This window comes from Pongo pygmaeus, chromosome 5 (genome assembly GCF_028885625.2).
Source record: "Pongo pygmaeus isolate AG05252 chromosome 5, NHGRI_mPonPyg2-v2.0_pri, whole genome shotgun sequence".
Taxonomy (NCBI): domain Eukaryota; kingdom Metazoa; phylum Chordata; class Mammalia; order Primates; family Hominidae; genus Pongo; species Pongo pygmaeus.
Window position 1 is genome coordinate 108891013 of NC_072378.2, and position 27286 is coordinate 108918298.

General features: G+C 44.4%; 1 protein-coding gene across 8 annotated transcripts in view; it reads left to right on the top strand.

Annotated features, from left to right (window-relative positions):
- Positions 1–27286, top strand: part of ARMC2 (armadillo repeat containing 2) — a 125789-nt gene that overhangs the window by 92129 nt on the left and 6374 nt on the right. For 7 of the 8 annotated variants that reach the window (XM_054490012.2, XM_054490017.2, XM_054490013.2 and 4 more), the window contains 5 exons: positions 11798–12116; positions 20794–20916; positions 21237–21350; positions 23382–23514; positions 24180–24340. In XM_054490012.2, the coding sequence (XP_054345987.1) occupies positions 11798–12116; positions 20794–20916; positions 21237–21350; positions 23382–23514; positions 24180–24340 (850 nt within the window). The remainder of the gene's footprint in view (positions 1–11797; positions 12117–20793; positions 20917–21236; positions 21351–23381; positions 23515–24179; positions 24341–27286) is intronic. The other variant, XM_054490018.2, reaches the window with a different exon arrangement.

Genomic DNA, 27286 nt, shown 5'->3' on the forward strand with positions numbered 1-27286 from the left:
AGTTGTAGCTCTCTTGTCTGCTCCTCTGTGAGGCCTCCCAAGCAAGACCAGTCAATTTCTCCCTCATCAGTGCAACATTTTTAAGACTTTAACATAGCTGGTACCCCCAGCTAGTACACTCAGAGCTAAGAACCCAAGAAGTAGGTGTATGGCCTTAACCACTTCACTATTATTTAGAAAAACTATACAAATCTTAGAGATAAGGTGTGGAATAGGCGGAGGCATGTCCTGACAAAGGCATGCCAGGGCATTGTTTAATGACCCAATCAGGATTAATTCTCTAGGCCAATGTATTAGTGTTTGAACTTGCTGTTTACTATTCGGTTAGATCCCAGACACAATAAAGTTACACATTAATTTGTAGGTTTCAGTCTAGTAGACAGGATCACCTCAAAAGTTATGGTTTTATTAGTTTGTAGGCATTTGTCAGGTTTGTATATAACCCAGAAATTTTAAGTGCTTGTAAATTCCCAGTTCTTCAATTGTGCTTGGAACAAAGTTTACCATGGTATGGGCCCCCTCATTAATGAGTTAAATACTTTTTAAGTGTGTTCATTTTATGAGCCCATGAGAGTCATGTTTTTAACTTTTAAAAAATTATACTTTGACTCGATACTTTCAGTTATAATAAAGATTTAAATGTTGTAGTTTTGAGTCATTACTTTGATTTTTTTCTTGTAAGAAAAATACATAATTTATATTTTCCTCAAAACCAAAATATTTTAGAAGAGCAGGGAAAGAGTTTAGGCTACAAGGAAGTAGTTGTGTGTCCCAACTACTTCCTAAAATCATTAACCAGAAGTTCCCATAAGTCTTCATAAGCATTTCTTTAGTGGTTCTCCAAATGGTTATCATTATGCAGCTGCCCTACCCACTACTGCGAGTTCCTAAACAACACAGGCTTTGTCCTGATAGACTGAGATGATGCTTGGCAAAGTAAGCTCATAAGTGCTGGAAGAAAGAATTTTGAGTGTGTGAAATGCTTTGGCACCTGTAAGGTGTTAAAAAATATTTTTTCTAATACTGGAGTGCTTCTTCCTTAAATATGTACTTTCTTCTTCCTAGTTTGGAGGAGGAAATAATAAGAATTTTTTTCCCACAACTTTCACATGGGTGGGCTGCCATAAACAGCAAAACAGAATTCCTTCAGACCAGTATGGCATCTTAGTTTCATGTTTCCCGTGGCCCAGGTGGCCGATCAAATATGATTTGTTTTTCCTCTAAATGTTCTGATGTGAGTGTATTGATCTGCAGTGGTTAGACACTTTGCCGCACCTGGGATTTACTTGAAAGTTGAGGCTTAGAACTGATTGTGGAGACGTGAATCAGCCTTCCAGCAACTTACTTAAACAGAATTATTACTTCCTATAATTATTTTTTTTTCAGCTCTAGGAAACATCCCTGCAAGACTAACTTGGGTTGTAGAGAAATGCTTTGGAAGCTTTGTAATCTCTTAATATACATAGCCATTGCCAAGTGATTAGGCAATCAGAAAGAGTCAGTAGACCTTCCCTGTTTTTGTTCTGGGAGGTTAGTATTGCTTCTGTCTTGAAAGCCTGAGGACTACATTTAGAATCAGCATAGGTTTCATTTTTCTAAGACGCACTTTTAAATCAAATCATGTGTATGGCTAATCGCGTTTTCAAAAAACATAGAAACAGAAATCTAAAATGAACAAGAAAGAAAGGAAAAAAACCCTTTATAGTGATAAATGAAATGTCACCTACACTTGCCTCTTGAACTGATCTTATCAGCGGATGGGGAGCTTCACAGGAAGCTGCCGGTCGCTGCTGCCGTCCACAGAGGGGGAAATCCTGTTTTGAACCAGGTAGCACCAGGGCCGGTTGCTGTTGGAAGAAGTAGAATATTTCCTCCCCATCTGCTGTTGTTTTCCATTAAAGGGGAAAAAATTAGAATTACATGAGAAGATACCAAAAGTCACAAAATTTTCCATTATTTTTACATTATTTTTCTCTTGTCAAGGTAAAGTCTGATTTCAACATGTGAGAAGTCTGAATATACTTTATATATTCGAGTATATAAAGTCTGAATCAAGTCCGTCGACAGGAGGGGTTGTGGAGTGGTTTCACTTTTCTATACACCTGTGCTGTGAGGGTTATTGATGAGGAATAAGGATTTATATTTACAAGAATTCATATTATTTTTTAAAAAGCATTATTATAAAGACAAATAATGGGTATTCAAGTGGTGAGATTTCTAATTTTTTCTTGATTTAAATCAGAGTGGCTCCCCAACTTCGCTTATCATCAGATTTGCCTGGGGAGCTTTAAAAATACAGGTGCTCAGCTGGGCACAGGTGGCTCAGATTGGCCTGTAATCCCAGCGCTTTGTGGCAGATGGATCGTCTGAAGCCAGGAGTTCGAGACCAGACTGGGCAACATGGTAAAACTCTGTCTCTACAACAACAACAATTAAAAAAAAAAAAAAACCGCAAAAATTAGCTGGGTTTGGTGGCCCATGCCTGTAATCCCAGCTACTTGGGAGGATGAGGCAGGAGAATCACTTGAGCCTGAGAGATGGAGGTTGCAGTGAGCTGAGATCGAGCCACTGCACTCCAGCCTGGTTACACAGTGAAACCCTGTCTCAAAAAAACAAAACAAGACAAAACAAAAGGAACCCTTAAGGCTATTTTCCACTTAAAATTTGAGTTGAATTAAAATTTTTTTTAAATTAAAAAATAGAAATACAGGTGCTCAGGCCCCACCCAGAGAGATTCTGATTCAGGTCTGGGATGGGGCCCAAGAACCTATTTTTAAGAGACTTCTCAAGTGACTCAAATGAACAGCAGGTTTTGAGACCCTATGGTATAAGTTATTAAGGTGGTTCTTTAAAACCATTCTCTTCAGTATTGACAGCAGAGGGGTTCCCATAAAACCTCAAAAGATTTTAAAGTGATTAATCAAATCAGCCACACAGGGTCAGTCTTTCTCTACAGGAGCATAGCTGACAGTGATTCTTCCTGACAAAGTAGGAACCAAGTTGACAAGACCCACCAGGTGCTAATGTAGGCTTCCCAGTAAGTGGTAAGAACCACTGGCCCTTTGCCTTTTGCACAGGCAGCTGAGGAATGATTTCTTAGCTGGAGAACACAGGATGGTACATTAGTCTTTTCCACAAATTTTCGCTGCCAGACTTGTGTCAAAATAAGTCCTGGGACCAAATCTAGTTTGAAGAAGGTGCCCATCACACTGATGAGGCTTCAAGCACTGGCCAGAGTGGCTCCCTCAGGAGAGATGAGCACAGGCTGTACTCCTCAGGACCCTTAGAGCCGCCTGTCCAAGGGAGGGAGCCTTCAGTTCAGTTGGCTAGACAAGCCGCGAGTTGCTGATTCATTTGTTAGTGAAACAAGCACCAAATTTCATCTTTAAAATAATTCCTGCAGATGTCATGTTTTGAGACAGTTCAGTATATACCCATATCTAAATGTTGTAGTTTGCAACAGTTAAATTGAGAGTGATGAGTTCACTTAGAATATGGTCCGCTTTACACCCCCTCTGTTTGCATAATGGCCCTCAGTGAAGTGGGCCTCCGTTTCCATCTGTATGTGATGGTTGTGTGCATGGCCTGGGTTTCTGGCTCACCAACAGTCTCAACAAAAAGGCAGCTACTCCTCCCAGCTCCCATAAATGACTTCCACAGGGAGAGCAAGGGAAACTTCTTTGGCTCATATCTGTGTGGTTAATTTGTCCAAGATCCATGATGCAACTAGTAACTCCAGTTCCCACACACACAAAAACTGAGATGAAACAGCCTCTCGGTCGGCTTAATGCCGTATGAAAGCTAAACTTTAGAGTTAGGTAAAATATCTATTAAAAATGCTGGCCAAAATTCAATTAAATGACAAATCTCATTTAAGAAATGTGCACATATTGTCTGCTTTATGGTGTAAACTGCATTTGGTACAAAACAAATGTGCAAGCAGATGGGCTTAATAACGAAGGAGGGAGTGGGGTTGCTATCAGCCTTTGGGAGGCAGAGCCTGCCTCAGGAGGCGCCTCTGACGTCAGTGTTGCTACATTTAGCATCTCAGGAAAATACGTTTGGGTTTGTTTTTTGGAAGAACATGAAGGGATTTTCCCCATTTCTTCTGTAAATATCTACTGGGCAAGAGATCTGGTAAAATGCCTCAAATAAGACTTTCAAAAGACTGGCAATATTTTGCAAAGGTCATGATCAAAAAGAACAACCTTTGCCTACATTCCTATCACATATGTCCATTGACCCACTGTCTATTTAACTCTCTCCACGTTTAGATATGGTTAATTTCTTGTTTCTTTTACCACAGAGCTTCCAGATGCAGCAGGACTGTCGTCAGAGCCTTTGCAAACCCTGGGAACTGCCAGGCTCATTCTTGGTTGTGCTGCTTTTAAAGTCCCACCTCTTTCATTCTGTTTAGACTTCTATAGGCATAAGCTGCTGTCTTCAGCCATGTATGCACAGTGAACACTGATTTGGAATGCTTAGCCATTGTGGTATCAGAAATGAGAGCTGGAATGTCTGAACAGTGTGGGCTGAAAGCAAAACCACCTCCATTTTTCTAGCTGTTCATCTTGAATGTGACCACAGCCTTTCAGCATTCCAGAGAGAGGTGCCTTCTCTTCCCCTCCATCCTCTTTGGGCCATCGAGGATTGGTTAGGAAGGTGCCTCCACCCCTTCCCCTGGTGCCTTTGTAGGGCAACTTGGCTCCCAGCTTGCCCTCTGCCTCCTCCCTGACAGGAGCACGCCCTATGGCTGTCTTCCCAGCCCCTCTGCAGGCACATTCCCAGTGGGTGCTGAGAGCATTTGGCCGAGCTTGCTCCTTTTTTCAGCCTTGGCCTTGGTCCGCGCCCCTGACCGGGCAGGCCGTACAATACGCCCTTAGCTTGTTCATTCTTTCCAGCTCCTGCCGGCTTTGCCCTTGTGGAACTGGCTCTTACCCCGCTCAGCACGGAACCCAAATGCCTGATTTATGTCTGCTGGCTTGAGAAAGAACTTAGCACAGTGAAATTCTAGCATTGGCCTGGTACTTTTGAGTGACATTCAGAGGCATATCGTGGGTGCTCAATAAATGATTGCTGATAGAACAGATAGATGGATGGAGGAATCAAGTGTAATCTCTTCTGGTTTTAAAATGATTTTCTACTTAGATTCTTGGCTTTGAGTCTCCAACATTTCAGATTCTTCGATTTTATATAGTTAAACACGTAGGCAAACTCTTGACCCACTTTCAGTGCCCTATGGTCAGTTAGCATTTTTGCAGTAGTGCACAGTCTGTCTTCCAGTTTGCTAAAATTTATCTGTTCTTCAAGCCACCTGCAAGCTCAATTAATGTTTGGGTTTTGTTTGAGGGTGGGAAGTTGGATAAACAAAGCAAATTGTAAATCCTGATTCAGTTCTCAGGCACGAGAAGTTTGTAACCATATTTTAAACAGGGCATTTTGATTAATTTTCTGGTTAATAGAGGGTTCAGATTTTAAGTATATTTACATCCCCTTCCATTTCAACCCATTCTTACAAATCTTTCTAAAATGTGTTCCTTTACTTAGTGGAAGCAGTTCCCTCCTAAGTGGAGTCTGCTGAACATAGTTTATTCTTTTTGTGACAGCTTGATATTGTTTCTTCCCCACAGTCAACATTATGCACATGAGTTATTTTAAGGTACGGGAGGAAGGGTGTGGGAGTCGGGGAGGAATGTGTTCACTGTGGCTGGCCGTGGGCAGAGAGTAATGTGAGGTAGCAAAGAAGTGGTTGCACGGGGCCAGATGATGCATTAGATGCTGGCTTTGACATTCATTTAATAGGCAATAGATGTTTTTGAGCAAAGGGAAGAGCTGTGCTTTAAGAAGTGGTGTTAGGGTTGATGGCAGAGGGAGGAGCCTGGAAAGGGCCTCTGACAACAGTCTACAAGCAGATTAGCCCAGGTCGGCCTGGGCAGGAGGGAGCTGGGGAACATTTTGAGATGACAGAGTCGAGGAGACTTGGTGACTGCTTGGTGAGGGGGTGAGATAGAGAGGAATCAGAGATGCTGGGGCTGGGGGACTGGGAAGATGATGATAATCAGCAATGAGGAGTTGGGCTGAAGGTGGTTTTGGAAACCATCTGTGTGTACAGAGATGATTGTTCAAGTCCTGCCTCTTCTCTTCACCAGTGTTTGACTTTGGGCTTACTTAATGAGTCTCCTGAAGCCTCAGTTTCAACATCTCTAAGTAGGGGTAAAAATGTCTTTCATTGGCTTTAGGCCAATGTCTCTCCCATGGAAAGTAACATGCAACAGCTGCTGCCAATGATGCCACCATTGGAAGTCGACATAGACCATCCTGGTGAGCAGTGCCCTGTTCCTGGTTTTATTCCAGTTAAAGTAATTTCATTCACAGGCTCGTGGGGCCCATTCAGATTGAGTAACTTGCTTGCTCATTGGGGCACAACATCTGCGAAACTAATGACAATATCCCTCAGGCTCTAACTGGAAAGCTCTGTTGAGGTCAGTCTTCTTCCTCTAGGTGTACCTGTTTGTCTAAGCTCTGGTTGGCCGTAGCTGTTGCTAGGCTGATTCTGTTTTAAGCAAAATTAGAAAGTCAATATGAACTGGTTATACTAGACTGCCTTCTTTAGGAAAAAAAAAGCTCTCTCTTGATTCATCTTCATTTTGCTATTTCAAAATCACATAGTTATGATATGAATATGCAACATTGTGTTAAATTTAATAAAAATGCTATAAAAGTGGAGTGTTAATTTATAGATGACTCTCAGATATTGTCTAAGAATAAAGGAGAGAATCTGTGCCTCAAAGGAGAGCTGCATATTGATGAAATCGTTTCCTGCTGTGGAACTGGTGCTCTCTCTAAATAGATGATTTTGGCCTTGGTTTAATTTTTACAAATCTTTATAGAATATTAAGTAATATTTTATAGACTTGAGATGGCTTGGGCTGTGGAACAGTAGATAATCTCTCCATGATCCTGCCCAACGCAGACCTTGGTTCAGTAGCGAGGACCTTGGAGTGCACAGTTTGGGAGCAGAGGCCACCCATGGTGAGGAGAGGGGCCCTGGAAAGCTGTCGTGCTCAACCTTATTCACTATTCCAAATGAGTCAAGACAAGCCCTGGCATGGAGATAAGAAAACACTACCTCTGCTGACCTCCTGTGAGACGGCTTCTATTTTGGCCCCTTCCATGCTCCCTAGGTCCATGTAGAATATATTTAAGAAAGGAGGGGAAAAAAAGAAAAGAAAAAGTGCCTTAGCCAACTCTGAAAAACAGGACAAAAACAGTAAGCAGAGATAGCAGTTGCTGGAAGTTTGGTGCTGCAGACGGCACAATCTGCCATCCCATTTGTTGATCTCGCATGCCATGCTTCAGTTGGCACCGTGGCTGCCAGGAACCACCCCCTCCTTTTCCATCTGAAGCAGGAAAAGCAGTATTATAACAGTGTTAACTCTTCCTGCCCTACAGCCTAGAGCTTCTTCTTCTGCACTGGAGGCTTAATAATCTCGGCCACGTTAGGACCTACAGAGATGACAGAATCGAAGAATTTTAGAAGAGGAAGGGGCCTGAGGGAATTTTTAGAAAAAGAAAAGCAGCACTTAGTCTTCCCAGATTAGACTGCATGTGACAGTGGGGAGAGGTCATTTGAATTTTGAAGAATGATGACCACTAAGGAAATCTGTTTTTTACCAGGATCTGATCTAAATCCTGGCAAATCAACACTGATAGCTGGTGGCGGGACAGGGCTAGAAAAGCCTACTGAGCTGGACTAAGAGAAAAGCAAGACCAGGTAGATGGAGGTGAAACGGCAAGGCCTAGGAAGAAAAAAAACAATCCAGCACCCTTAGAAGATGCCATGACATTTTAGGAGGTAAATTGTTTAGTCCTGGTAACAATTTAGGGTACAAGATGCAACTGTTAATTAAATTACTTAAGCAGTCACTTAAAATCACTCATAATGCCTTTCCTGTCTTGTTTAACGTGCTTTTATGGAAATGAGAGAAGAGAGCCCAATTCCAGGAACATGGTGAAGTCCAAAACTTATTAACATCACTGTTATCAAATGTACGAGGGAGATGGCGGTTTAGATTGTGAAAGATACTGTGAATAGCTTTGTTCAGATTAAAGAAATGGAAGTTATCATTTTTAGTGAATTAGTTAATTTGTATATATAAATGCTTAGGACAATGCCTGGCACATCATGAGTACTAATAAGAACTATGTATTAGTTGCTGCTACTACTGTGCTGCTATTGTTATTAATTATTAGGATTTTCAGAACTAGAACTCATATAGTCTTTCAGCAGAAAACATGTATCAAAGTTCACACAAAAATTCTGTTTATAGTCCTCAGCTTAGAAAATATCAGATGAAGTTCTTCTTTAAGATGCTTAATTCTTGGAAATACCCTCTGTCCTGGTTGGAAAACTGATTTTCTGCTTCTCTGTTGGGTCTGATCAGGGTGGAGGAGAAGCTACCAACTCAGAGCCCAGGGCAGGGCCTTTGCCACCAGGCATTACTTGAAGTAACACTCTGTTTTATGTGAAGTGGGATTCAAGTATTATAATCAAATTGTGTGTGCTTGTTTTAGACTTAAGGCCCATAAATGTCAGCTTCTTTAGGGAACAGTCAGGTAATTGAAGAATGAGAAGATGACCCCTGGCCCAGGAAGGAGATAGTCCCAGATACTCTCTCAAACTAATCCTCTTCAAACTAAAAACAGGCCGGGCACAGTGGCTCACGCCTGTAATTCCAGCACTTTGGGAGGCCGAGGTGGATGGATCACTTGAGGTCAGGTGTTTGAGACCAGCCTAGCCAACATGGTGAAACCGCGTCTCTTCTAAAAGTACAAAAATTAGCCAAGTTTGGTGGTGCACACCTGTAATCCCAGCTACTTGGGAGGCTGAGACAGAAGAATCACTTGAACACAGGATGCGGAGGTTGCTGTGAACTGAGATTGCACCACTACACTCCAGCATGGGCGACAAAGCAACACTCTGTCTCAAAAAAAAAACTTAAAACAGAACCATTTGACCCAGAAATCCCATTATTGGGTATATACCCAAAGGAATATAAATAAATCATTCTATCATAAAGACACTTGCATACATTTGTTGATTGTAGCACTATTCACAATAGCAAAGACATGGAATCAACGTAAATGTCTATCAATGGTGGATTGGATAAAGACCATGTAGTACATATACAACATGGAATACCATGCAGCCATAAAAAAGAATGAGATCATGTCCTTTGCAGAAACATGGATAGAGCAGGAGGCCATTATCCTTAGCAAACTAACGCAAAACAGAAAACCAAATACCACAAGCTCTCACTTATAAGTGGGAGCTAAACGATGAGAACTCATGGACACAAAGAAGGGAACAACAGACACTGGGGCCTACTTGAGGGTGGAGGGTGGGAGAAGGAAGAGGATCAGGAAAAATAACTCTTGGATAGTAAGCTTAGTACCTGGGTGACAAAATAATCTGCATACCAAAGCCCCATGACCCAAGATTACCCACGTAACAAACCTGCTCATGTACCCCTGAGCCTAAAAAGTTAAAAAAAAAAGAGAGACTTGTCTTCTGCTGCCTGCCCAACCCCATGCTCCCCTCCACATATCTCTGCATCTCACAGCTTCCAAGGTTGAACTCAGATTCTTTCATGATAACTCTGCTGAACCTGACACTGTTCCCAGAGCATCCTCTTTTCAAAACTCTTGTAAGACTACTAGGCCTGCGCCACCAAGTTTATTGCTATTAGTTAGCATTTTATTGATAGGACATGAAAAGAGTTCACAGCAATGCCCGAATCATTGCTCAATACAATTTGTGCTTTGCCTGTTGTATCTCGTGTAATCTCACAGTACAAATTGTGTCTCCATTTTGCAAGTAAGTTAATGGATGTACAGAGAGGCCAAGCATCTGTGTGAGTCCAGCCTGCCTGGCTGTGACCTGGGACTCATAATCCCCTTTCACGTCTCGCTTCTTCCTTTGCCGTTTTAGTCTTTGCTGTTTCCCCACATATGTTAGCCTTGTTTTCTCAGTAGGTGAGAAGCTCTTCATAGCACTGACTTTCAGACTTGGTTATGTGTGTGTATTCCTAGGCCCCTGGCATTAAGAACTTACCTGAGGACTAACATTCTATTTTCTGGGGTGGAGTGAGGAGCAGCGTCTCCTAATTGGACGACCACTATGGTTGGTTGAATGCTATGAGTTGAAATGTCTCCGAAAATGAACTCTGTCCTGGACCATCTCCAGTTTCTGCTATAGCATTAGCCGCCGTCCTTCCTTAATGTTTGGCAAATGGTTTCCGGTTGTGCAAGCAGCAGCCTCGATTCTTCTCTGCCAGTGACTGTCAGGGAAAACTTTTGGATTTTTTAGCAAGAACAAGCAGGAACAAGTTGGTATTGGCAGAGAAGGCCTAGGTAAATCCAAAAGTTGTACTTTGCCCCCCAGTCCTCCCCAGTTTCCTGGCCACACCCAACACCCCGCACGGGGACACTGGTATCACACCTGGACATGTGCTCCTCGATGAAAACGTGCCCAGCCCTTGGCCCTTTGTCCCCTTTTCTTAAGGCTACTGCTAACTACTGATCTGAGCAACAAAGTCACGTTTATGGTCGTCCCTTCTGGTGACATATTTGCATTTTAAAAGGAGATAATTCTTTAACTGTTCTGCAAGAAGGCAAAGGAGGAGAAAAAGTACACAACACCTTGTGTGGGAGGCAAATGTTGGTGTAGAAAGGACACTAGAGTCTGGGTAACCCTGGAATCCTGACCTTACCCTTCACCAGCCATGTGACCTGGGCGGCTTCTCCAGGCCCTAGTTTCTTGTCTATAAAATGGCATAGTACCTGGCACTGTATATAGAGATATAGATATAATACCATCCAGGCCAGTTGTAGCCCTCCAATGAGTATTCCTTTAAAATCTCTTCCTCCCAGGTCACCTCCATTGACACCCACGGGGAAGGCTGATCTGGACTCATATCTGGACATTGTTGTCAAACTAAAAACAGTGATTTTTGTATCTTGTTTAGTTTTAAAATGTTCCCAGCTTAGCGTTTGTAAAAACATTTTAAAATTGTGAAATATAGCCTATATACAGAAAAGTGCATAAAACGGGCATGCACAATTTAGCAAGTAATTATAAAGGTGTCACTCATGTAACCACCACCCTGGGCAAGAATTGATAGGTACTGCCTTAAAGTAGTGTAGCTACGCAACACAGCGCTTCTCCATGGGGGGAAGTTTTGGTTGTCACATCTGGAGAGGTATTGTCATCTAGTGGGTGGAGGCCAGGGATGCTGCTAAACACTCTACAATGCACAGGACACCTCCCCACAACAAAGAATTACCCAGTCCCAAGTGTCAATCCTGCCCAAATTCAAAAACACCATGCTTCAGCAGGAGACAAAATTTTAAGGAAAGATTTGGAATTTCAAGAAACCGGCTATTGTCAAAACTTAGATTTACATGACTCATTTTTAGTAATGCTGTCCCACTCAACTAATTGTTCTCTGAAGGAGATAGAGAAAGGCCAGCCAGAATTTCAGATGAAGGATCTGAAGGTAATAGACGTTGCTGATCACGTCAATCAGTTTGTATTCTTTCATTGCTGCCAAGTGCTTTTAATCTCCTCTGTCACTTTGCACTGATCTTGGGAATCAAATACTGTACAAGTGAGTCAAAGCCAGGCGTGTTCCATTTTACTATTAATGCAATTGTGAATAAATTAAATACTGTCTTCCTCCCCACGATGTGTTCCAGCCCCCTTTGCACTTTTGACTGTGTCTTTCGTTTATTGCAGGATTTAGTCGTCCGTGTTGTTTTTATTCTTGGCAACCTGACGGCAAAAAGTAACCAGGCTCGTGAACAATTTTCCAAAGAGAAAGGGAGCATCCAAACTCTGCTGTCCTTATTCCAGACGTTCCATCAGCTGGATCTGCATTCTCAGAAGCTGATGGGCCAACGAGGCGAGCAGCACAGGGCGCAGAGGCTGCCATCAGAGGCAGAGGACGTGCTCATCAAGCTGACTCGCGTGCTGGCCAACATTGCCATCCACCCGGGTGTGGGCCCGGTGCTGGCCGCCAACCCGGGGATAGTGGGCCTGCTCCTGACCACGCTGGGTGAGAACCGCGGCCCACTGGCTGCAGCAGGCACAACCGACTTTCCCGTGGCCCAAAGACAGTTCTGTGTCTGGGGTGTGATGAGAATTTTATTAGCACAAGTGTCTCCCTATGAAAAAGTCTTAGCTGTATGAAGGAAATTCCCTCTTCTGTTCAGAACTGTCTTAAAAGTAATCCAGATTTTTAGAAAAGGAAAACATAGTAATATAGATTATTACTAAAACCCACCAAATCGTACACTTTAAAAGGGTGAATTTTATGGTTTGTGAATTACATTGCAATTTTTTAAAATTATACTCAGCAAATGAAGAAAACTTGGCTAAACTAACCACAAAGAGTTTAAAATTCCAAATATTTGAGTTTAAAATCCCAAATCCCAAATATTGTGGGCAATCCACATGATTAAAATTAATTCCTTTTTTTTCCTCTTCAGGTTCTTACATTATTTGTAATTACAGTCCCCAGTCATTCAAGTCCTATTCATTCCCCTTGTATTAGCTCAGATTGCCATAACAAAATACCACAGATTGGGCAACTTTGTCAGAAATTTATTTCTTATGCTTCTGGAGGCTGAGAAATTCAAGGTCAAGGTGCCAGACTGTTCAGCTCCTGGTGAGGGCTCTTCCTCCTGGCCTGCAGACAGCCACCTACTCACTGTGTGCTCACAAGGCTATTCCTTGGTGCAAGCACTTGTGAGGTAGGGGACAGTCTCTCTCTCCGCCTCCTCTTTTTATAAAGTCACCAATCCTATCATATTAGGACCCTACCCTTATGGGCTCTGTAACCTGCTATATCTCTTCAAAGTCTTATCTCCAAATACAAGCATATTGGGAGTAGGGCTTCAAAATATGAATTTTGTTGGGCACACAATTCAGTCCATGGCAACCCCTATACTTTTTAGGTCTGTCATCTCCCACAAGCACTTCTGCCTGCTAGTGTGTAGGGAAATTAACTGCAACCCAAGGTAATCAATCTTGCCACTATTAGCTGGGCCTGGTGGCTCAGGCCTGTAATCCCAGCACTTTGAGAGGCTGAGGTGGGTGGATCACAAGGTCAGGAGTTTAAGACCAGCCTGGCCAACATGGTGAAACCCCTTTCTCGACTAAAATACGAAAATTAGCCAGGCATGGTAGCGTTCACCTATAATCCCAGCTACTCGGGAGGCTGAGGCAGGAGAATCGCTTGAGCTCAGGAGACGGAGGGCTGCAGTGGGCCGAGATTGTGCCACTGCATTCCAGCCTAGGTGACACAGTGAGACTCTGTCTCCAAAAAAAAAAATTAGCTACTACTAACCACACTTGTGAAAAGTGTTGTTGTTTCGGAAGGAAGCTTAATGCCGGACACAAATGATGTTTTGGAGGATCAATCTGTGAACTCCCTGCCCTCCCTCGCCCCCACTAGTCAACTCAAGAGCCGTTTCCTGAGCTCCTTCTGGGTGATCAGTTCTGTGCTATACATTCAGTTTCGTTTATTCTGCTCAGGCTGCCATAACAAAGTCCCATAAACTGGGGAGCTTCAACAACAGACATGTATTTTCTCACAGTTCTGGAAACTGGAAGTCTGAGACCGAGATGCCAGCAGGGTCAGGGTCTGGTGCAGGCTCCCCTTCCTGGCCTGTGGTTGATTGCCCTCTCACTGCATCCTCATGTGCTGAAGAGAGCACACTCTGGGGTCCCTTCTACTTCTTGTAAGGGTACCAGCTCCACCAGATGAGGGCCCCACCCTTCTGACCTCATTTAACCTTTATCACTTCCCCACAGGAGCTAGCTCCAAATACAGTCACATTGAGGGGATAGGGCTTTTACATGTGCATTCTGGGGGATACCAACATTCAGTTTAGAACAAGGTTTTAAAAATGGAGGCTGGTATATGCTTTCAAGGAATTCGGCCTATATGGTGGAGGGACATTGAGTGCACAGGCAAGAACCCCAGTTTCTGAGAAGGGCAGAAGCTAGGCGCACACAGCTAAGGGACAGGTGACAGAGCCCGGCTGTGGGCATGTGAGTGACAAGGCCGTGCTTCACTGTGGAGCTTTACGGTTGAAAACACATTTTCATATCTGTCACCTCACAACAATGTCAGGGCACGTTTTTGTTATTTTCATCACTTCACAGATGAGGAAACGGGCTCAGTGAGATAGAGTGACTTTCACAGGTCACAAAGTTAGCAAGTGGCAAAGTCACCGGGCCCCTGACCTGTGCTTGCCCGTACTCCACATCACGTGTCACCTGTCTTGAGAAACGACTCTTCACTTCTGACTGGGATCTGCACCATGACTTACCACTTCCGTGGTAAATAACTCAAAAATCTCTGTGTTTAGGCTTGAACTCTTTTCCAAGCTGCTGACTGCACATTAAGCCGCGTGGAAGAATATGCACCTAGCTGTGAGAGAAATTCAGTTTCTATTCCAACCTCAAAACGTTCAGCATTTGCTCTGTAGCATGCCCATGTCTGCTGAAGCTCTTTCCCCTTCTTAAGATCCACTCACCTCACTGAGCAGGGCTTCTCAGCCCAGGACCAGGGATGGGACTGCTGCAGAATCAGCTGTGGGACTCATTAAAATACCCTTTTTGGTTTCTGGCCCCTGCCCAGAAACTGCCTCTATAAAATGCCATTAGAGTCTTGAAATCTGCCTTTTAATGCCTCCTTTGCCCCCCAGGTGAGTCTTTTGCCCATTAAGTGTTGTTGAGACCCAGTGCTTCAGGGAACCATGTTAGCTTTTCTGGCTCCTCAGGATCCAGCAGAAGCCTGAAACCCACTGGGTGAGTTCTCATCTGTTGCAGAATTAATCCCTTTACCTGACTGTGGCTGCCTGGGAAGGGCCTGAGGACCAGACCTCAAACACCTGGACTGGCACATGGCTGTGAACGGCCAAGGAGTAGAGTTAGGCATGATTCATTTTCCCACAATTGTTAATATTCACATATAAAGTGAAAAAACTCCTCATCTTATAAATATTTTATGAGCTTAGAAATTACATTTCTACCTATAAAGGAAGAGTGAATAACTTGCTTTTGACTCAAAAGAAAGTGATGCTTTGGGGTAGGAGAAAGAGGCAAGAGGCTGGGCATGGTGGCTCATGCCTATAATCCCAGCACTTTGGGAAGCCAAGGCAGGCAGATTGCTTGAGGCCAGGGATTCCAGACCAGACTGGGCAACATGGCAAAACCCTGTCTCTATTAAAAAAAAAAAAATTAGTTGAGTGTGGTGGCACACACCTGTGATCTCAGCTACTCAGGAGGCTGAGGTGGGAGAATTACCTGAGCCCAGGAAGTCAAGGCTGCAATGAGCCATGATTACACTGCTGCACTCCGGCCTGGGCAACAGAGTGAGACCCTGTCTCCAAGAAAAAGTCCGGGCGCAGTGGCTCCCACCTGTCATCCCAGCACTTTGGGAGGCTGAGGCGGGAAGATCACAAGGTCAGGAGTTCGAGATCAGCCTCGCCAACATAGTGAAACCCTGTCTCTACTAAAAATATAAAAAAATTAGCCGGGCGTGGTGGCGGGTGCCTGTAATCCCAGCTACTTGGGAGGCTGAGGCAAGGAGAATCGCTTGAACCTGGGAGGCAGAGATAGCAATGAGCTGAGATCGTGCCACCGCACTCCAGCCCAGGTGACAGTGCGAGACTCCACCTTAAAAAAAAAAAAAAAAAAAAGGTTGGTAGTGGTGGCTCATACCTGTAATCCCAGCACTTTGGGAGGCTGAGGCAGGCAGATCACTTGAGGCCAGGACTTCAAGACCAGCCTGGCCAACATGGCAAAACCCCATCTCTACTAAAAATACAAACATTAGCCAGGCATGGTGGCATGCGCCTGTAGTCCTAGCTACTCAGGAGGCTGAGGCAGGAGGATCTCTTGAACCCAGGAGGTGGAGGTTGAAGTTAGCCAAGATCGTACTGTTGCACTCCAGCATGGACGACAGAGTGAGACTCTCTCTCTAAAGCTCCCTGGCTGCTCCTGATACAGGTGGTCAAGGGCCTCCCTGTGAGAAATGTTTTAGTCTCTGTATTAGAGCCTGGTACCATATGAGGTTGAGCAGAAGTGAAGAAACTCTGCTCTCCTGTGATGGGTCAGGCCTCTTGCCTACTATGCCTTAGGCAGTTGTTTGGGCAAGCAGGTGATCCCTTCTCTATTCTCTCCTGAAAGATTTTTATCTCCAAATAAAAGTTTATAGAAGGGCAAAAGTCACCCCTGACAGGGGGTCATCCCCCTCCACCTTCCCCTTACATAGCTCGACTCCTCGGTGAGTTTCTAAGCCCTGCTAAGCTCTTTATACACTGGTCTCTGTGGATTTCTTACCTGTTTTGTCTGTGTCCGTGTGGAGTGGTGATCACATTCCAGGAAAGGCCTCCTGCCCCCTCTGACAGGCCTGGCAGCTTAGAGCAACACAGGGCCAGTGCTGGGCTGTGACTGTGACTATAGAAAGGGCCTGCCCGTGGTTTGGTTGTGCCCACTGAAGTCAGAGTTGCTGCTGTCGTGTTTACCCTCAGAGCTGAGCACTCTTCCAAGCCTGATGGCTCTTGTGGCATGGCCCCCTTCCCTAGTCCATGGGAAAGGCATCCCTTGGGCTCTTTTCTTCCTACCTCCCTCTAGCCCTGCACCCTTCACCAGAAGTTGCTTGTACCCCAGGACTTGCCTAGAGAGGTCAGCCTCATTGCAGAGGGTCTTTTAAAAATCAATAATGTTTCTAGTAAGAACTGACCCTCTCCGTATGCCACCAGACTCGGAGATTTGCTGACTTAGTGGCAAGTCCAAATTCCAGATTGTCTTATATCCATGAGTGAATTATAGAGGGTAGGATGGTTCTGTCATGCTTTTTTGGAAGCAGTCTATTGCCCCAACTAGCTCCAATGGGAACTCAGCAACCCTGAGTCCTTGGCTTCAGCAGCGTTCTGTGGAAAGAGTAGGATAGTAGGGGTCAAATAGACCTGGATTTAGATGTGTGCTCTGTGAAGTGAGGTGAGGTATTGAACTTCTCTAAACCTCAGTGTTCTCATCTGACCCATAAATTCATCTATGAAGTCCTAACCCCCATGTGATGGGGCCTTTGGGAGATAATTAGGTTTAGATAAGGGCATGATGTGGGGACCTCATGCTGGAGTTAGGGCCCTTATAAGAACAGACACCAGAGCCTGACCGTGCAGCCACCCTGATCTTGGACTTCCAGCCTCCGTAACTGTGAGAAAATAAATTTCCGTTGGTTCAAGCCACCCAATTTATGGTATTTTATTATGACAGGCCAAGGTGACTGAGACAGATGCACCTTTCGAGAATTAATTATTGTGGGTGTGAATTCTTGTAAGTGCATGTAAAACTTATTAGCTGACTTTTGAACGTTCATGCATGTAAAGTGCCTAGTGCTGTTTATGATAAATGCTTAGGAGCTGTGAGTACCTACCCTCTAGTTCCAGATACCAGACACCATTCCTGCTGCCCAAACGTGTGGTCCTTCGGGAGGTCAGACACATAAGAGCTACCCTGCATTTTCTGGACAAGCTAACGAATTCTCCTACCAAGGCAAGAGAAATAAAACAGATCCCCAAACACTGCCCAAGACCTAGTGTCATCAGTCTGGGGCTGGAGGAAACCAGGGCTGTAGGCCCTTTGCCCAAGAGTTAGACATTCACCTGAGCCGCTCCCCATGAGCTGTCATTCTGGATGGCCCATCTGTTCATGTAATAAGCACTTACTTAGCACACACTATGTGCCATGCACTCATTTAAGCCCTTGAATGCATTTAAACTTTGTAACAACTCTATAATGTAGGTGCAATGATCATGCTTACTTTACAGTCAAGGAAACTGAGGCCCAGGGAGATTAAATAACTTGAGTAAGGTCACATGGCCAGTGAGTGGAAGCACAGGGTTCTGGCTCCACAGTCATGGCCAAAGCAAGAGGGAATAATTTTGGAGGTCCTGTGTCCCTTCTTTTACCATAACTAGGATATTTCCTTACAGTAGAATCCCTATTGATAACCAAAATAATTCAGTTCCTTATTCCCTTTTTATGTACTTAAACTAAAAAACAGGAAGTCAGGTCTTTATTTATTCTTTCTTTTTCCAAGTATCCATTAAGTGTCTACCAGGTACTGGGCCTATGCTGGCTGCTGTAGCGGGAGGGGCCACTGGTGGAAGGAACAGTGTATGTCTTCTGCAGCCTACAAATGACTGAGCTTTCCTTTCAACATAGTAATTTATAAAAAAGCTGTTCTCTTTAATGAACAGGAAAAGATGGCCAAAGGGGGCGATACTTAAGTCAGAGAATTTAAGAACAAGCACAGTCCTCTTCCTCAGCTCATAGCCCCCCTGCTTGTTCCCTGAGGAAAAACTTCGGTTTCATACAGGAAATAAAAGGCACTTCCTATTCAGTAATGGGAAGTGGGCAAGTCATGAGCAAAGCTGTGTGCAGGTGCTGAGTGGCCTCCCTCACAGGCTGGGACGGGGCCTCCGGAGCAGATGAGACCAGGTGGAGAAGGACTGGGGGCTCTCCCAACGCTGGGTGGACTTGTGCAGGAGGTAGGGGAGGCGGTGGCCTGTTCAAGCTGCAGTCACTGGCTCAGTGTTGCCGGGCTCGTGATTCTTTCTCTGATTGCCCAGCTCTTTTTTATTTATTTATTTATTTTTATTTTTATTTTTGAGATGGGGTCTCCCTCTGTCACCCAGACTGGAGTGCAGTGGTGCAATCTTGGCTCACTGCAACCTCTGCCTCCCGGGTTCAAGTGATTCTTCTGCCTCAGCCTCCCAAGTAGCTGGGATTGCAGGCTTGCGTCATCACGCCTGGCTAATTTTTGTATTTTTAGTGGAGATGGGGTTTCACCATGTTGGCAGGCTGGTCTCATACTCCTGACCTCAAGTGATCAGCCTGCCTTGGCTTCCCAAAGTGCTGGGATTACAAGTGCGTGCCACCACGCCCAGCTAATTTTTTGTATTTTTTGTAAAGACAGAGTTTCGCTGTATTGCCCAGGCCAGTCTGATTGTCCAACTCTTAGATCCAACTGCCTACCCCTCCTCTCCTGGGGGTGCTTCAGAAGCACCTCAGCATATCTGAAGCTGAATTCATGACCTGTCCCTGAACTTGGCCCTTTTCCTGTGCCCTTTATTCAAGCAATGTGGTCAACATCTACCCAGTTACGTGCGCCGGTGGGGGCACCCCGGGTGATTCCTCTCCCTCACACCCCCGTCCAGTCTCTGCCAAGCACAGTCTCCACTCCGCCACATCTCCGCCACCACCCGTGTCCACGCTATGCTGAGGTCACTGGGACCACTCCCAGCTGCAGCCCTGCCTCTTCTCATCCCCACACGGTGGCCAGAAACGTCAAGAGATGAGTCTGGAGACTGAGTGGGAGGCAGGGACAAAAACCACTAAGGGCCTTATGTGCTAAGCTAGAGGATCAATTATTCTTTTTTTTTTTTTTTTATACTTTAAGTTTTAGGGTACATGTGCACAATGTGCAGGTTAGTTACATATGTATACATGTGCCATGCTGGTGTGCGGCACCCATTAACTCGCCATTTAGCATTAGGTATATCTCCTAATGCTATCCCTCCCCACTCCCGAGGATCAATTATTCTTGCATCCAGCACTCACTATGTGCCAGGCACTGTTCTAGAAGCTGGGAATGCAGCCATGAATAAAACAGACACATCCCTAGGCCTCAGGAAGCTGACATTTTAGGGCTGAAAGACAAACATTAAACACATATGTAACAATATAACATCAGGTGGTCATATGTGCTATGGAGAAAATTAAAGCAGGGTAAGAAAAAAGACAATAGGTGCTATTTTAAATAGGGAGGTTACGGAAAGTATGTCCAACAAGGCGGCATGTAAGCAACTGCTGGGAGGACGTAAGGAGTGAGCCAAGTGGCTAACTGGGAGGAGAGTATGTTCCAGAAGAAAGTTCAGCAGTGCACAGGTTCTCAGGCAGGGGCATGCTGGCATATTCCAAGAGGCCAGGAGGCTGGTGTGGTTGGCCTTGGGGGTCTGGGAGTAGGATGAGCAAATGAGGCCAGAGAGATAAGGCCTGGAGCTGCCAGGTAGGTCTTGTGGACCAGACGACGCGGTCTATTCGTGGGTTATGAGGTGGGTGGTGTTATCTGACTTGCTTTTAAAGGATAACTGTGTTGAGAATAGATTTAGGGAGGCAAAAGTGGAAGAAGAGAAGCCAGCAAGTGCTGAGAGATGAACTAGGCGGGTGGTAGAGGAGGCCAGAGGTGTCTTCTAGAGTTCATAGTCACAGATGGATCATGACCCCAGGGCCGTTCTGTTGGGAGGCGGTGTGGGAAGGAGGGCACAGCTCCAAGGAGGAGCCCCTGGGAGAGCCTGAAGACCCGGAAAACAGGCAGGATTAGAGATGGCTCCGCTCACTGCTGTGTTGGCCCCTTTGCTTTACTTCAGACACAGGTCCCAGATCAGCTGGACTTTTCCAGACCTCCTGGCTGCAAGGATTGAGTTGACAGTGTCCTCTCTGCTCTGGCCAGGAGCAGGCCCTTGCATTTGGGGCATTTCTGTGCAGGAGGAGTCGGGGGAAATCAAGTGGTAAAGGTGCCTCTCCAGGGCCTTTGTGGGGACCTTGCGTGATAGCAGCCGGCTCCTGGCCCTGCTGTTGCTGTAGTTGCAACGTAGTTGGTTCTACTCCTGCAATTGGTCTTTGACTCCCTTATCCTCACTTCATTTCAGAATACAAGTCACTTGATGATTGTGAGGAGCTGGTGATCAATGCTACAGCGACAATCAACAATTTATCTTACTACCAAGTGAAGAATTCCATAATTCAAGACAAAAAGCTATATATTGCTGAATGTAAGGTTCAGAGTTGGATTTGGATAAATGAGTGCTCATTTGAAGTTTCGATTTTATTAACTAAACACAGAGCAGGAGACATTACTATCTTCTGCCTTCTGGTACAAAAATGTCTTAGAGCCTGATGATTCTAAGAAATTAGAATATGGGGAAACTAGAAATGGGAAAAATTAGTTTCTTAGTTCTTGCTAAAGTCCCTTATAGTTTGTATTTTATTATCATTTGAAAATTATCAGTATTAAGTATGATGTTGATTTCCATTAACCTTTAAGTTAAAAACTTAAATTCACTGATTTAATTTCTGTGGTCGCCAAATCCAGTGCTCTTAAAGCTTCTTGTCAGTAATAACATGGATGGAATCCTGGAGGCTGTGCGTGTTTTTGGAAATCTCTCCCAGGACCGTGATGTCTGCGATTTCATTGTGCAGAACAATGGTGAGTTAATGACACTAGAATTCATAAACATTCACTTTTTGCCAACAATCAGCTGAGTGGTTTTGCAGCTTGAATCATTACAGTGTTATGCTTGTTTCTGCTTTGAGATTTGTAAAGCTCCGTGTTTAAGGCTCCTGGCTCAGGATGCCAAGGTGGACCTAGGCAGTGTTCCCCTCTGCCTTGTGAGTGGCTTTCTGTGCTCCAAGATGGGGTGTGTGTATGTCTAACAGAAACAGTGAATCTTGAGTAATCACTTCTGTCTGGGGGCATATTCTTAAGAAGACATTCTCTTTTATGTACTGGAATGTCTATTACATCTTGCTTATAATAGCAAAAAGTAGAAACAACTTAAATGTCCCTCAACAGAGAAGAGGACAAATTCATTATGGTATATTCATGCAATAAAATGTTCTCTAGCATTTAAAAGCAATAGGAGGATATATACAGAGGAATGCCATGAATATAAGCTTTAAAACATACAAAACTACCTTTTGCTTCTGCATTGGTATTGCTTCTGCACAGGTATTCACGTAGTGATGCTATACAGTATAAATAGTAATTGGAAATAGTAAACTCCAACTTAAGACAGAGTTCAGGCTGGGTACAGTGGTTCAAGCCTGTAATACCAGCACTTTGGGAGGCTAAGGTGGGAGGATTGCTTGAGGGCACGAGTTTGAGATCAACCTGGGTAACACAGTGAGACCCTGTCTCTACAAAAATTTAAAATTAGCCAGACGTGGTGTTGGCACAAGTCCCAGCTACTTGGGAGGCTGAGGCAGGAGGATCACTTGAGCCCAGAAGTTTGAGGCTACAGTGAGCCATGATTGTGCCACTGCCCTCCAGGCTGGGAGACAGAGCGAGACCCTATCTCTAAAAAATAAAAAAAATTAAAAAATTAAAAAAGGACAGCGTTCACCTTTGGAAGGAAAGGGATGTCCAAAGATTATAATTGGACCTATAATGTTATTTATTATCAAATAAGAATTGTTTATATTTATTATGTACAACATGTTGTTTGGAATGTAATGTTTTATTTCTTAAACTGAGTGACAAGTACTCACATGTTTATACCCTTTGTATGTCTCAAATATTAGTATACTTTGACTCTCTGTATGTCTCAAATATTTCATGTAACAATAATTTTAAAAACATAACTCTCCATGTTCGTAATGGAAAGTTTCAATAATACAGACACAAAAAGCAGCAGCAGCAAACCATGCCCCATCCTTTCACTACCTGCAGATAACTGCACATTTTGCTGGGCACTATTTAGCCTCTTAAGAGCACATATGTATGTGATGTTGCCTCTGCCAAGCTCACTGCCCAACCCAGTTAACAGGGCCGGGGCTAGAACAGGGCAGCCCCTCTCAGGTGCACGTACTGTGGGAGGAGGCAGAAGGCACACTTTACTCACTCTTCCCCAACCCTTTGCTCAGCGTCTGCTGAGGGATGAGAAAACAGGACAAACGGTTCCCAGTTCCATTTCCTAGGAGTAAGGGAAAATGATTCTCCTGAGGCAGGAGCCTGTCCTGCCTTGAGATGTCCCTACACTGGAAGGCCTGCCTTGCCCCAGGTTGGTTTTCAACAGTCTGAGTCTTACACGTGGCCCTGGGAGACTTCAGGAATGATCCCACCAGGAACCAACTCCCCTCTCCAGGACTGTGTATTTAAAGACATTTGCTGCTGGAGGTTCAGGAACACCTGTGAGAACAACTGGAAGTTAGATGAGTGTCACCTGTGCTCCCTCCTTTCCACCAGCTGGGACTCTTTCACTGCCGTGGGGAAGCAGCTGCTGCCTGGGTCAGGTTTTGCAGTATCTGGGGTTTGGGGAAGCCGACTCTGGGAGTGGTGGGTATTGGGGAACCCACTGCTGCGTGATGGATAAAGCCTTAGGAAGAATGAGTTAAGTCCCTTAACAGGGGTTCTGGGTTTGCAAGCCACTCCCCGTTTCCCCTATACCATCTGTTAAAACAACAGACAGCTGGGAACCCTGAACTTTTACTGGTCTGCATTTGCTCTCTTCCCTCGTAGTCCACAGGTTCATGATGGCGCTGCTGGATGCTCAGCATCAGGATATCTGCTTTTCTGCCTGTGGTGTTCTCCTCAATCTCACTGTGGATAAAGACAAGCGTGTCATCCTGAAAGAAGGAGGTGGCATTAAAAAGTAAGTTTCAAGGCGTAGAGTACTGACTCTCTCAGGATTTGAAGTACATCATTTTCTTGGGAGCTTTGGCCCTTTCATCATTCCTGTGGGGCAAAGGTACTTCAACATTGGGAAGCCCCTAAGCTGAGGCTAAAGAGGGGGTTTAGATTCCACTGGATACTTAAAATAGTGCAGAAGTAGGCCGGGTGTGGTGGCTCACACCTGTAATCCCAGCATTTTGGGAGGCCGAGGTGGGCAGATCACTTGAGGTCAGGAGTTCGAGAGCAGCCTGGCCAACATGGTGAAACCCCGTCTCTACTAAAAAGATAAAAATTAGCCAGGCGTTGTGGTGCACCCCTGTAATCTCAGCTATTTAGGAGGCTGAGGCAGGAGAATCGCTTGAATCCGGGATGCAGAGGTTGCTGTGAGTGGAGGTTGCAGTGAGCCGAGATCGCGCCACTGCACTTCAGCCTGGGCAACAGAATGAGACTCTGTCTCAAAAAAAAAAGTGTAGAAGTAGATTATTGCTACTTTGTAACCACTTAAATTTATAGATAAGGAATTATTTTAAGTGATCACTGGATTATACTTACATATCACAGAAGGATAATCATTATGCTAACAATATTAAAATTAAAGACAGATTCAGACCTAATAACTTCTCAATTTGAATTTTATTAACTCAGGTTAGTGGATTGTTTAAAAGATTTTGGTCCTACTGATTGGCAGCTGGCCTGCTTGGTTTGTAAAACTTTATGGAACTTCAGTGAAAACATCACTAATGCTTCATCATGTTTTGGAAATGAAGACACCAATACACTCTTACTCCTGCTCTCATCATTTTTAGGTAAGACTCTTGACTATGATGAGTCTGTGAGTTTTATCAGAGTGTGAGATAGCTTTTTTCTGTGACCTGTTCGGATAAATATTAGTATGCATTTAGGTGACTGTATTTCTATAAGCATCAAGAGTATGTTAAAGATTACTATAATTTGGAACTATCTGAAGAGGCTGAATGCTATTTACAATGGGGACAGAAGGACTTTCAACTCGTTAGATACAATCATGATTTCTTCTATGGCTTTTTTTTTTTTTTTTTCATTTTCTCTAGAGTGCATAAATATAAGACCTCAGCATAAATGTATTTCTGTTGTTCAAAAGCAAATAGACACTTGTAATTGAGAAAATATGGCTAAAAGCTACTCAATTAAGTCATGCTTTTAAATGAAGCTGTACATTTTAATTAGCTATGTTAATTATCATGTGGGTGAGGGCCTGTGAGACTATTTGGCATTACAATGGAGTTTATATCCTTGAAAGGTAGGAAATCACTGATACAAATCAAAGGAAAGAAGATTGTTTCTTTCTTTTCTTGGGTCAGGGTCTTGCTCTGTCACCCAGGACGGAATGCAGTGGCGCGATCACTGCTCACTGCAGCTCTGAACTCCTGGGCTCAAGTGATCCTCCTGCCTCTGCCTCTCAAGTAGCTGGGACTACAGACATGCACCACCATGCCCAGATAATTAAAAAAAATTTTTTTTTGTAGCGATGAGGTCTTGCTATGTTACCCAGTCTGGTGTCAACCTCCTGGGCTCAAGCAATCCTCCCACCTCAGCCTCCCAAAGTGCTGGGATTACTGGTGTGAACCACCTTGCCTGGCCAGGATCATTTTTTACATTTAAAAAATTTTTATAATTTTAGGATAATTTTTTTCATCCTGGGTTAATTCTAAAAACAATGATTTGGGTCAGTAAATGAGTGTTTTTAATAATCCTTTTTCTCAAATAGAGGAGATGTGCCCAACACTGCCCAGCCACCATACTAGATCCAGGAGGCCATGTGAAAAGGCTCAAGGTCACTTGGAAGCCATAGGTGCTGAGTTTCTAAATTTTGAGCTCAACTTCTCTGCAACCTGAGAAAGCTTAACAGACACCTTTCCTTTACACTCCTTCACTAACCAGAGCGGAGGCTCCCAATCCTGGCTGCAGAGCAGACTCACTTGTGGAACATTTAAAAACACAGATTATCAGCTGTTCCGAAATGATATTTTATCATCTCCAAGATGAGGATAATTAATGTCCAGATTGCAGGGTGATAAATGAGCAGATGTGTACAAAGAGCCTAACACAGTGCCTGCCACATAGCAAGTCCTCAGAAGGTGGCTGACGTGCTCTGGAAACTCTTGAAGTGTTGTAACACTGTGCCACTAAACAGAAACTGGAACTCAGGAGTTGTTTGAAATAATTGGGTTTGCTAGGTTGATGTGAAATTTGGTTTTTCCAGGTAAATATAATTTTGTACATGTGTTTTAAAACACAATAAGGAAAAAAAAGTGAGCAGTTTTTTTTAATCATTGAGGTTCACAGTCGGCTCCATGAGCATTAAACTGACTCAGGTTGCAAGGAGCAGAAGTGCATGTTCAGGTTGCCTTAATTCAGTTCTCGATGGTGGTAGAGCATTGAAATCAGCTGTGGAGTTAAAAACCCAAAAAAACTAAAAACACCTTCCTGGCCCCAGCCCTAGGAATTCTGATTCAGAAGCTCTGGGATGAGGCTGAGAATCTGTGTTCAAAGTTTCACAGGTGAGTCTATTAGCTAAGATTGAGAGCCCCTGCTCTCGTTAGCAAAGGAGCTTAAAGGAAGAATGTACAGAGAGAAGAAAGAAGCCAGGAAACAAGATACTGCTCAAAGCCTCCCAGAGAGCCAGGCAGGAGCCAGAGTCCCAAGTGACCCCTCAGCCGTGGGCGTCATGAGCTCCGCCCCCTGGGCTCCACCATTCTAGAGACCCAGCTGTGTTGTGTCTGCTGTTAGGGAAAGAATTCTCTCCCCACTTACTCCCTCTAGGCTCCTTCTAGATCATGGCTTCAGCTACCTCCAGGCCTCCACTTGCTGCCCTCCCTGTGTCTGTCTGTTGCCAGGGCACTTTCCTATGTCACCCACTCAGGGAGAAGATATGATTGGCTCAGTGAGTCACTGTCCTATGGCCCAGGGCTTTCCTGCGTAGGCAGCAGCTACCCGGTGACAGGCTGTGGTTTCCTTTGTTACCCAAGTCTGGGGCAATCAGCCATAAATAACAAGGATGGTGGGGCTGCGGGGCTGTGTGGCATAAAGATGGATCAGAAGGAGGTGTGGGCATGGCTGGCTTCTCAGCAGGGGCAGTGTACGTGGAAGGCACTTCATTTTAGTGGGCCCTGCTGCCTGTTACAGTCACCCCTTGGTATCTGGGGGGATTGGTTTCAGGGCCTCCCTCGGATACCAACACAAATGCCCAAGTGCCTGATATAAAATGGCATAGAATTGGCATTTCACCTACACACATCTTCCTGCACACGTTAAACCATCTCTAGACTATTTGTAATACCTACAGTGTGAACGCTATGTAAATGGTTGTTGTGCTGTGATTTTTATTTGTATTCTTTTTATTGTTGTTGTTTCAAATATTCTCTATCTGTGGTTGGTTGAACCTGTGGATGCGTGGCCCGTGGATGCGAAGGGCTGACTGCGCTCCATTCCCAACTTTTCCATAGCCAAATTGGGCTTCTGATCGTGCTTCTCCTGCCTCTGTGCCTTTGCACATGTTCTGTTTCATTTCCTACCTGCCGATCCCAATCTGCCTAGCCAGGTGCAGGCCCTTCCCACGTAGCTTCTCAAGCCCACAGTCGTAGGCTAGTCATAGGAAATCTATACTTCTTATTTAGCAATCAATCATGAATTGTGTAACTTGTCCTGTAATTATCCTGTATTATTATTTTGTGAGTTTTATCTTCTTTCCCCTTTCCAACTGAACCACCTTA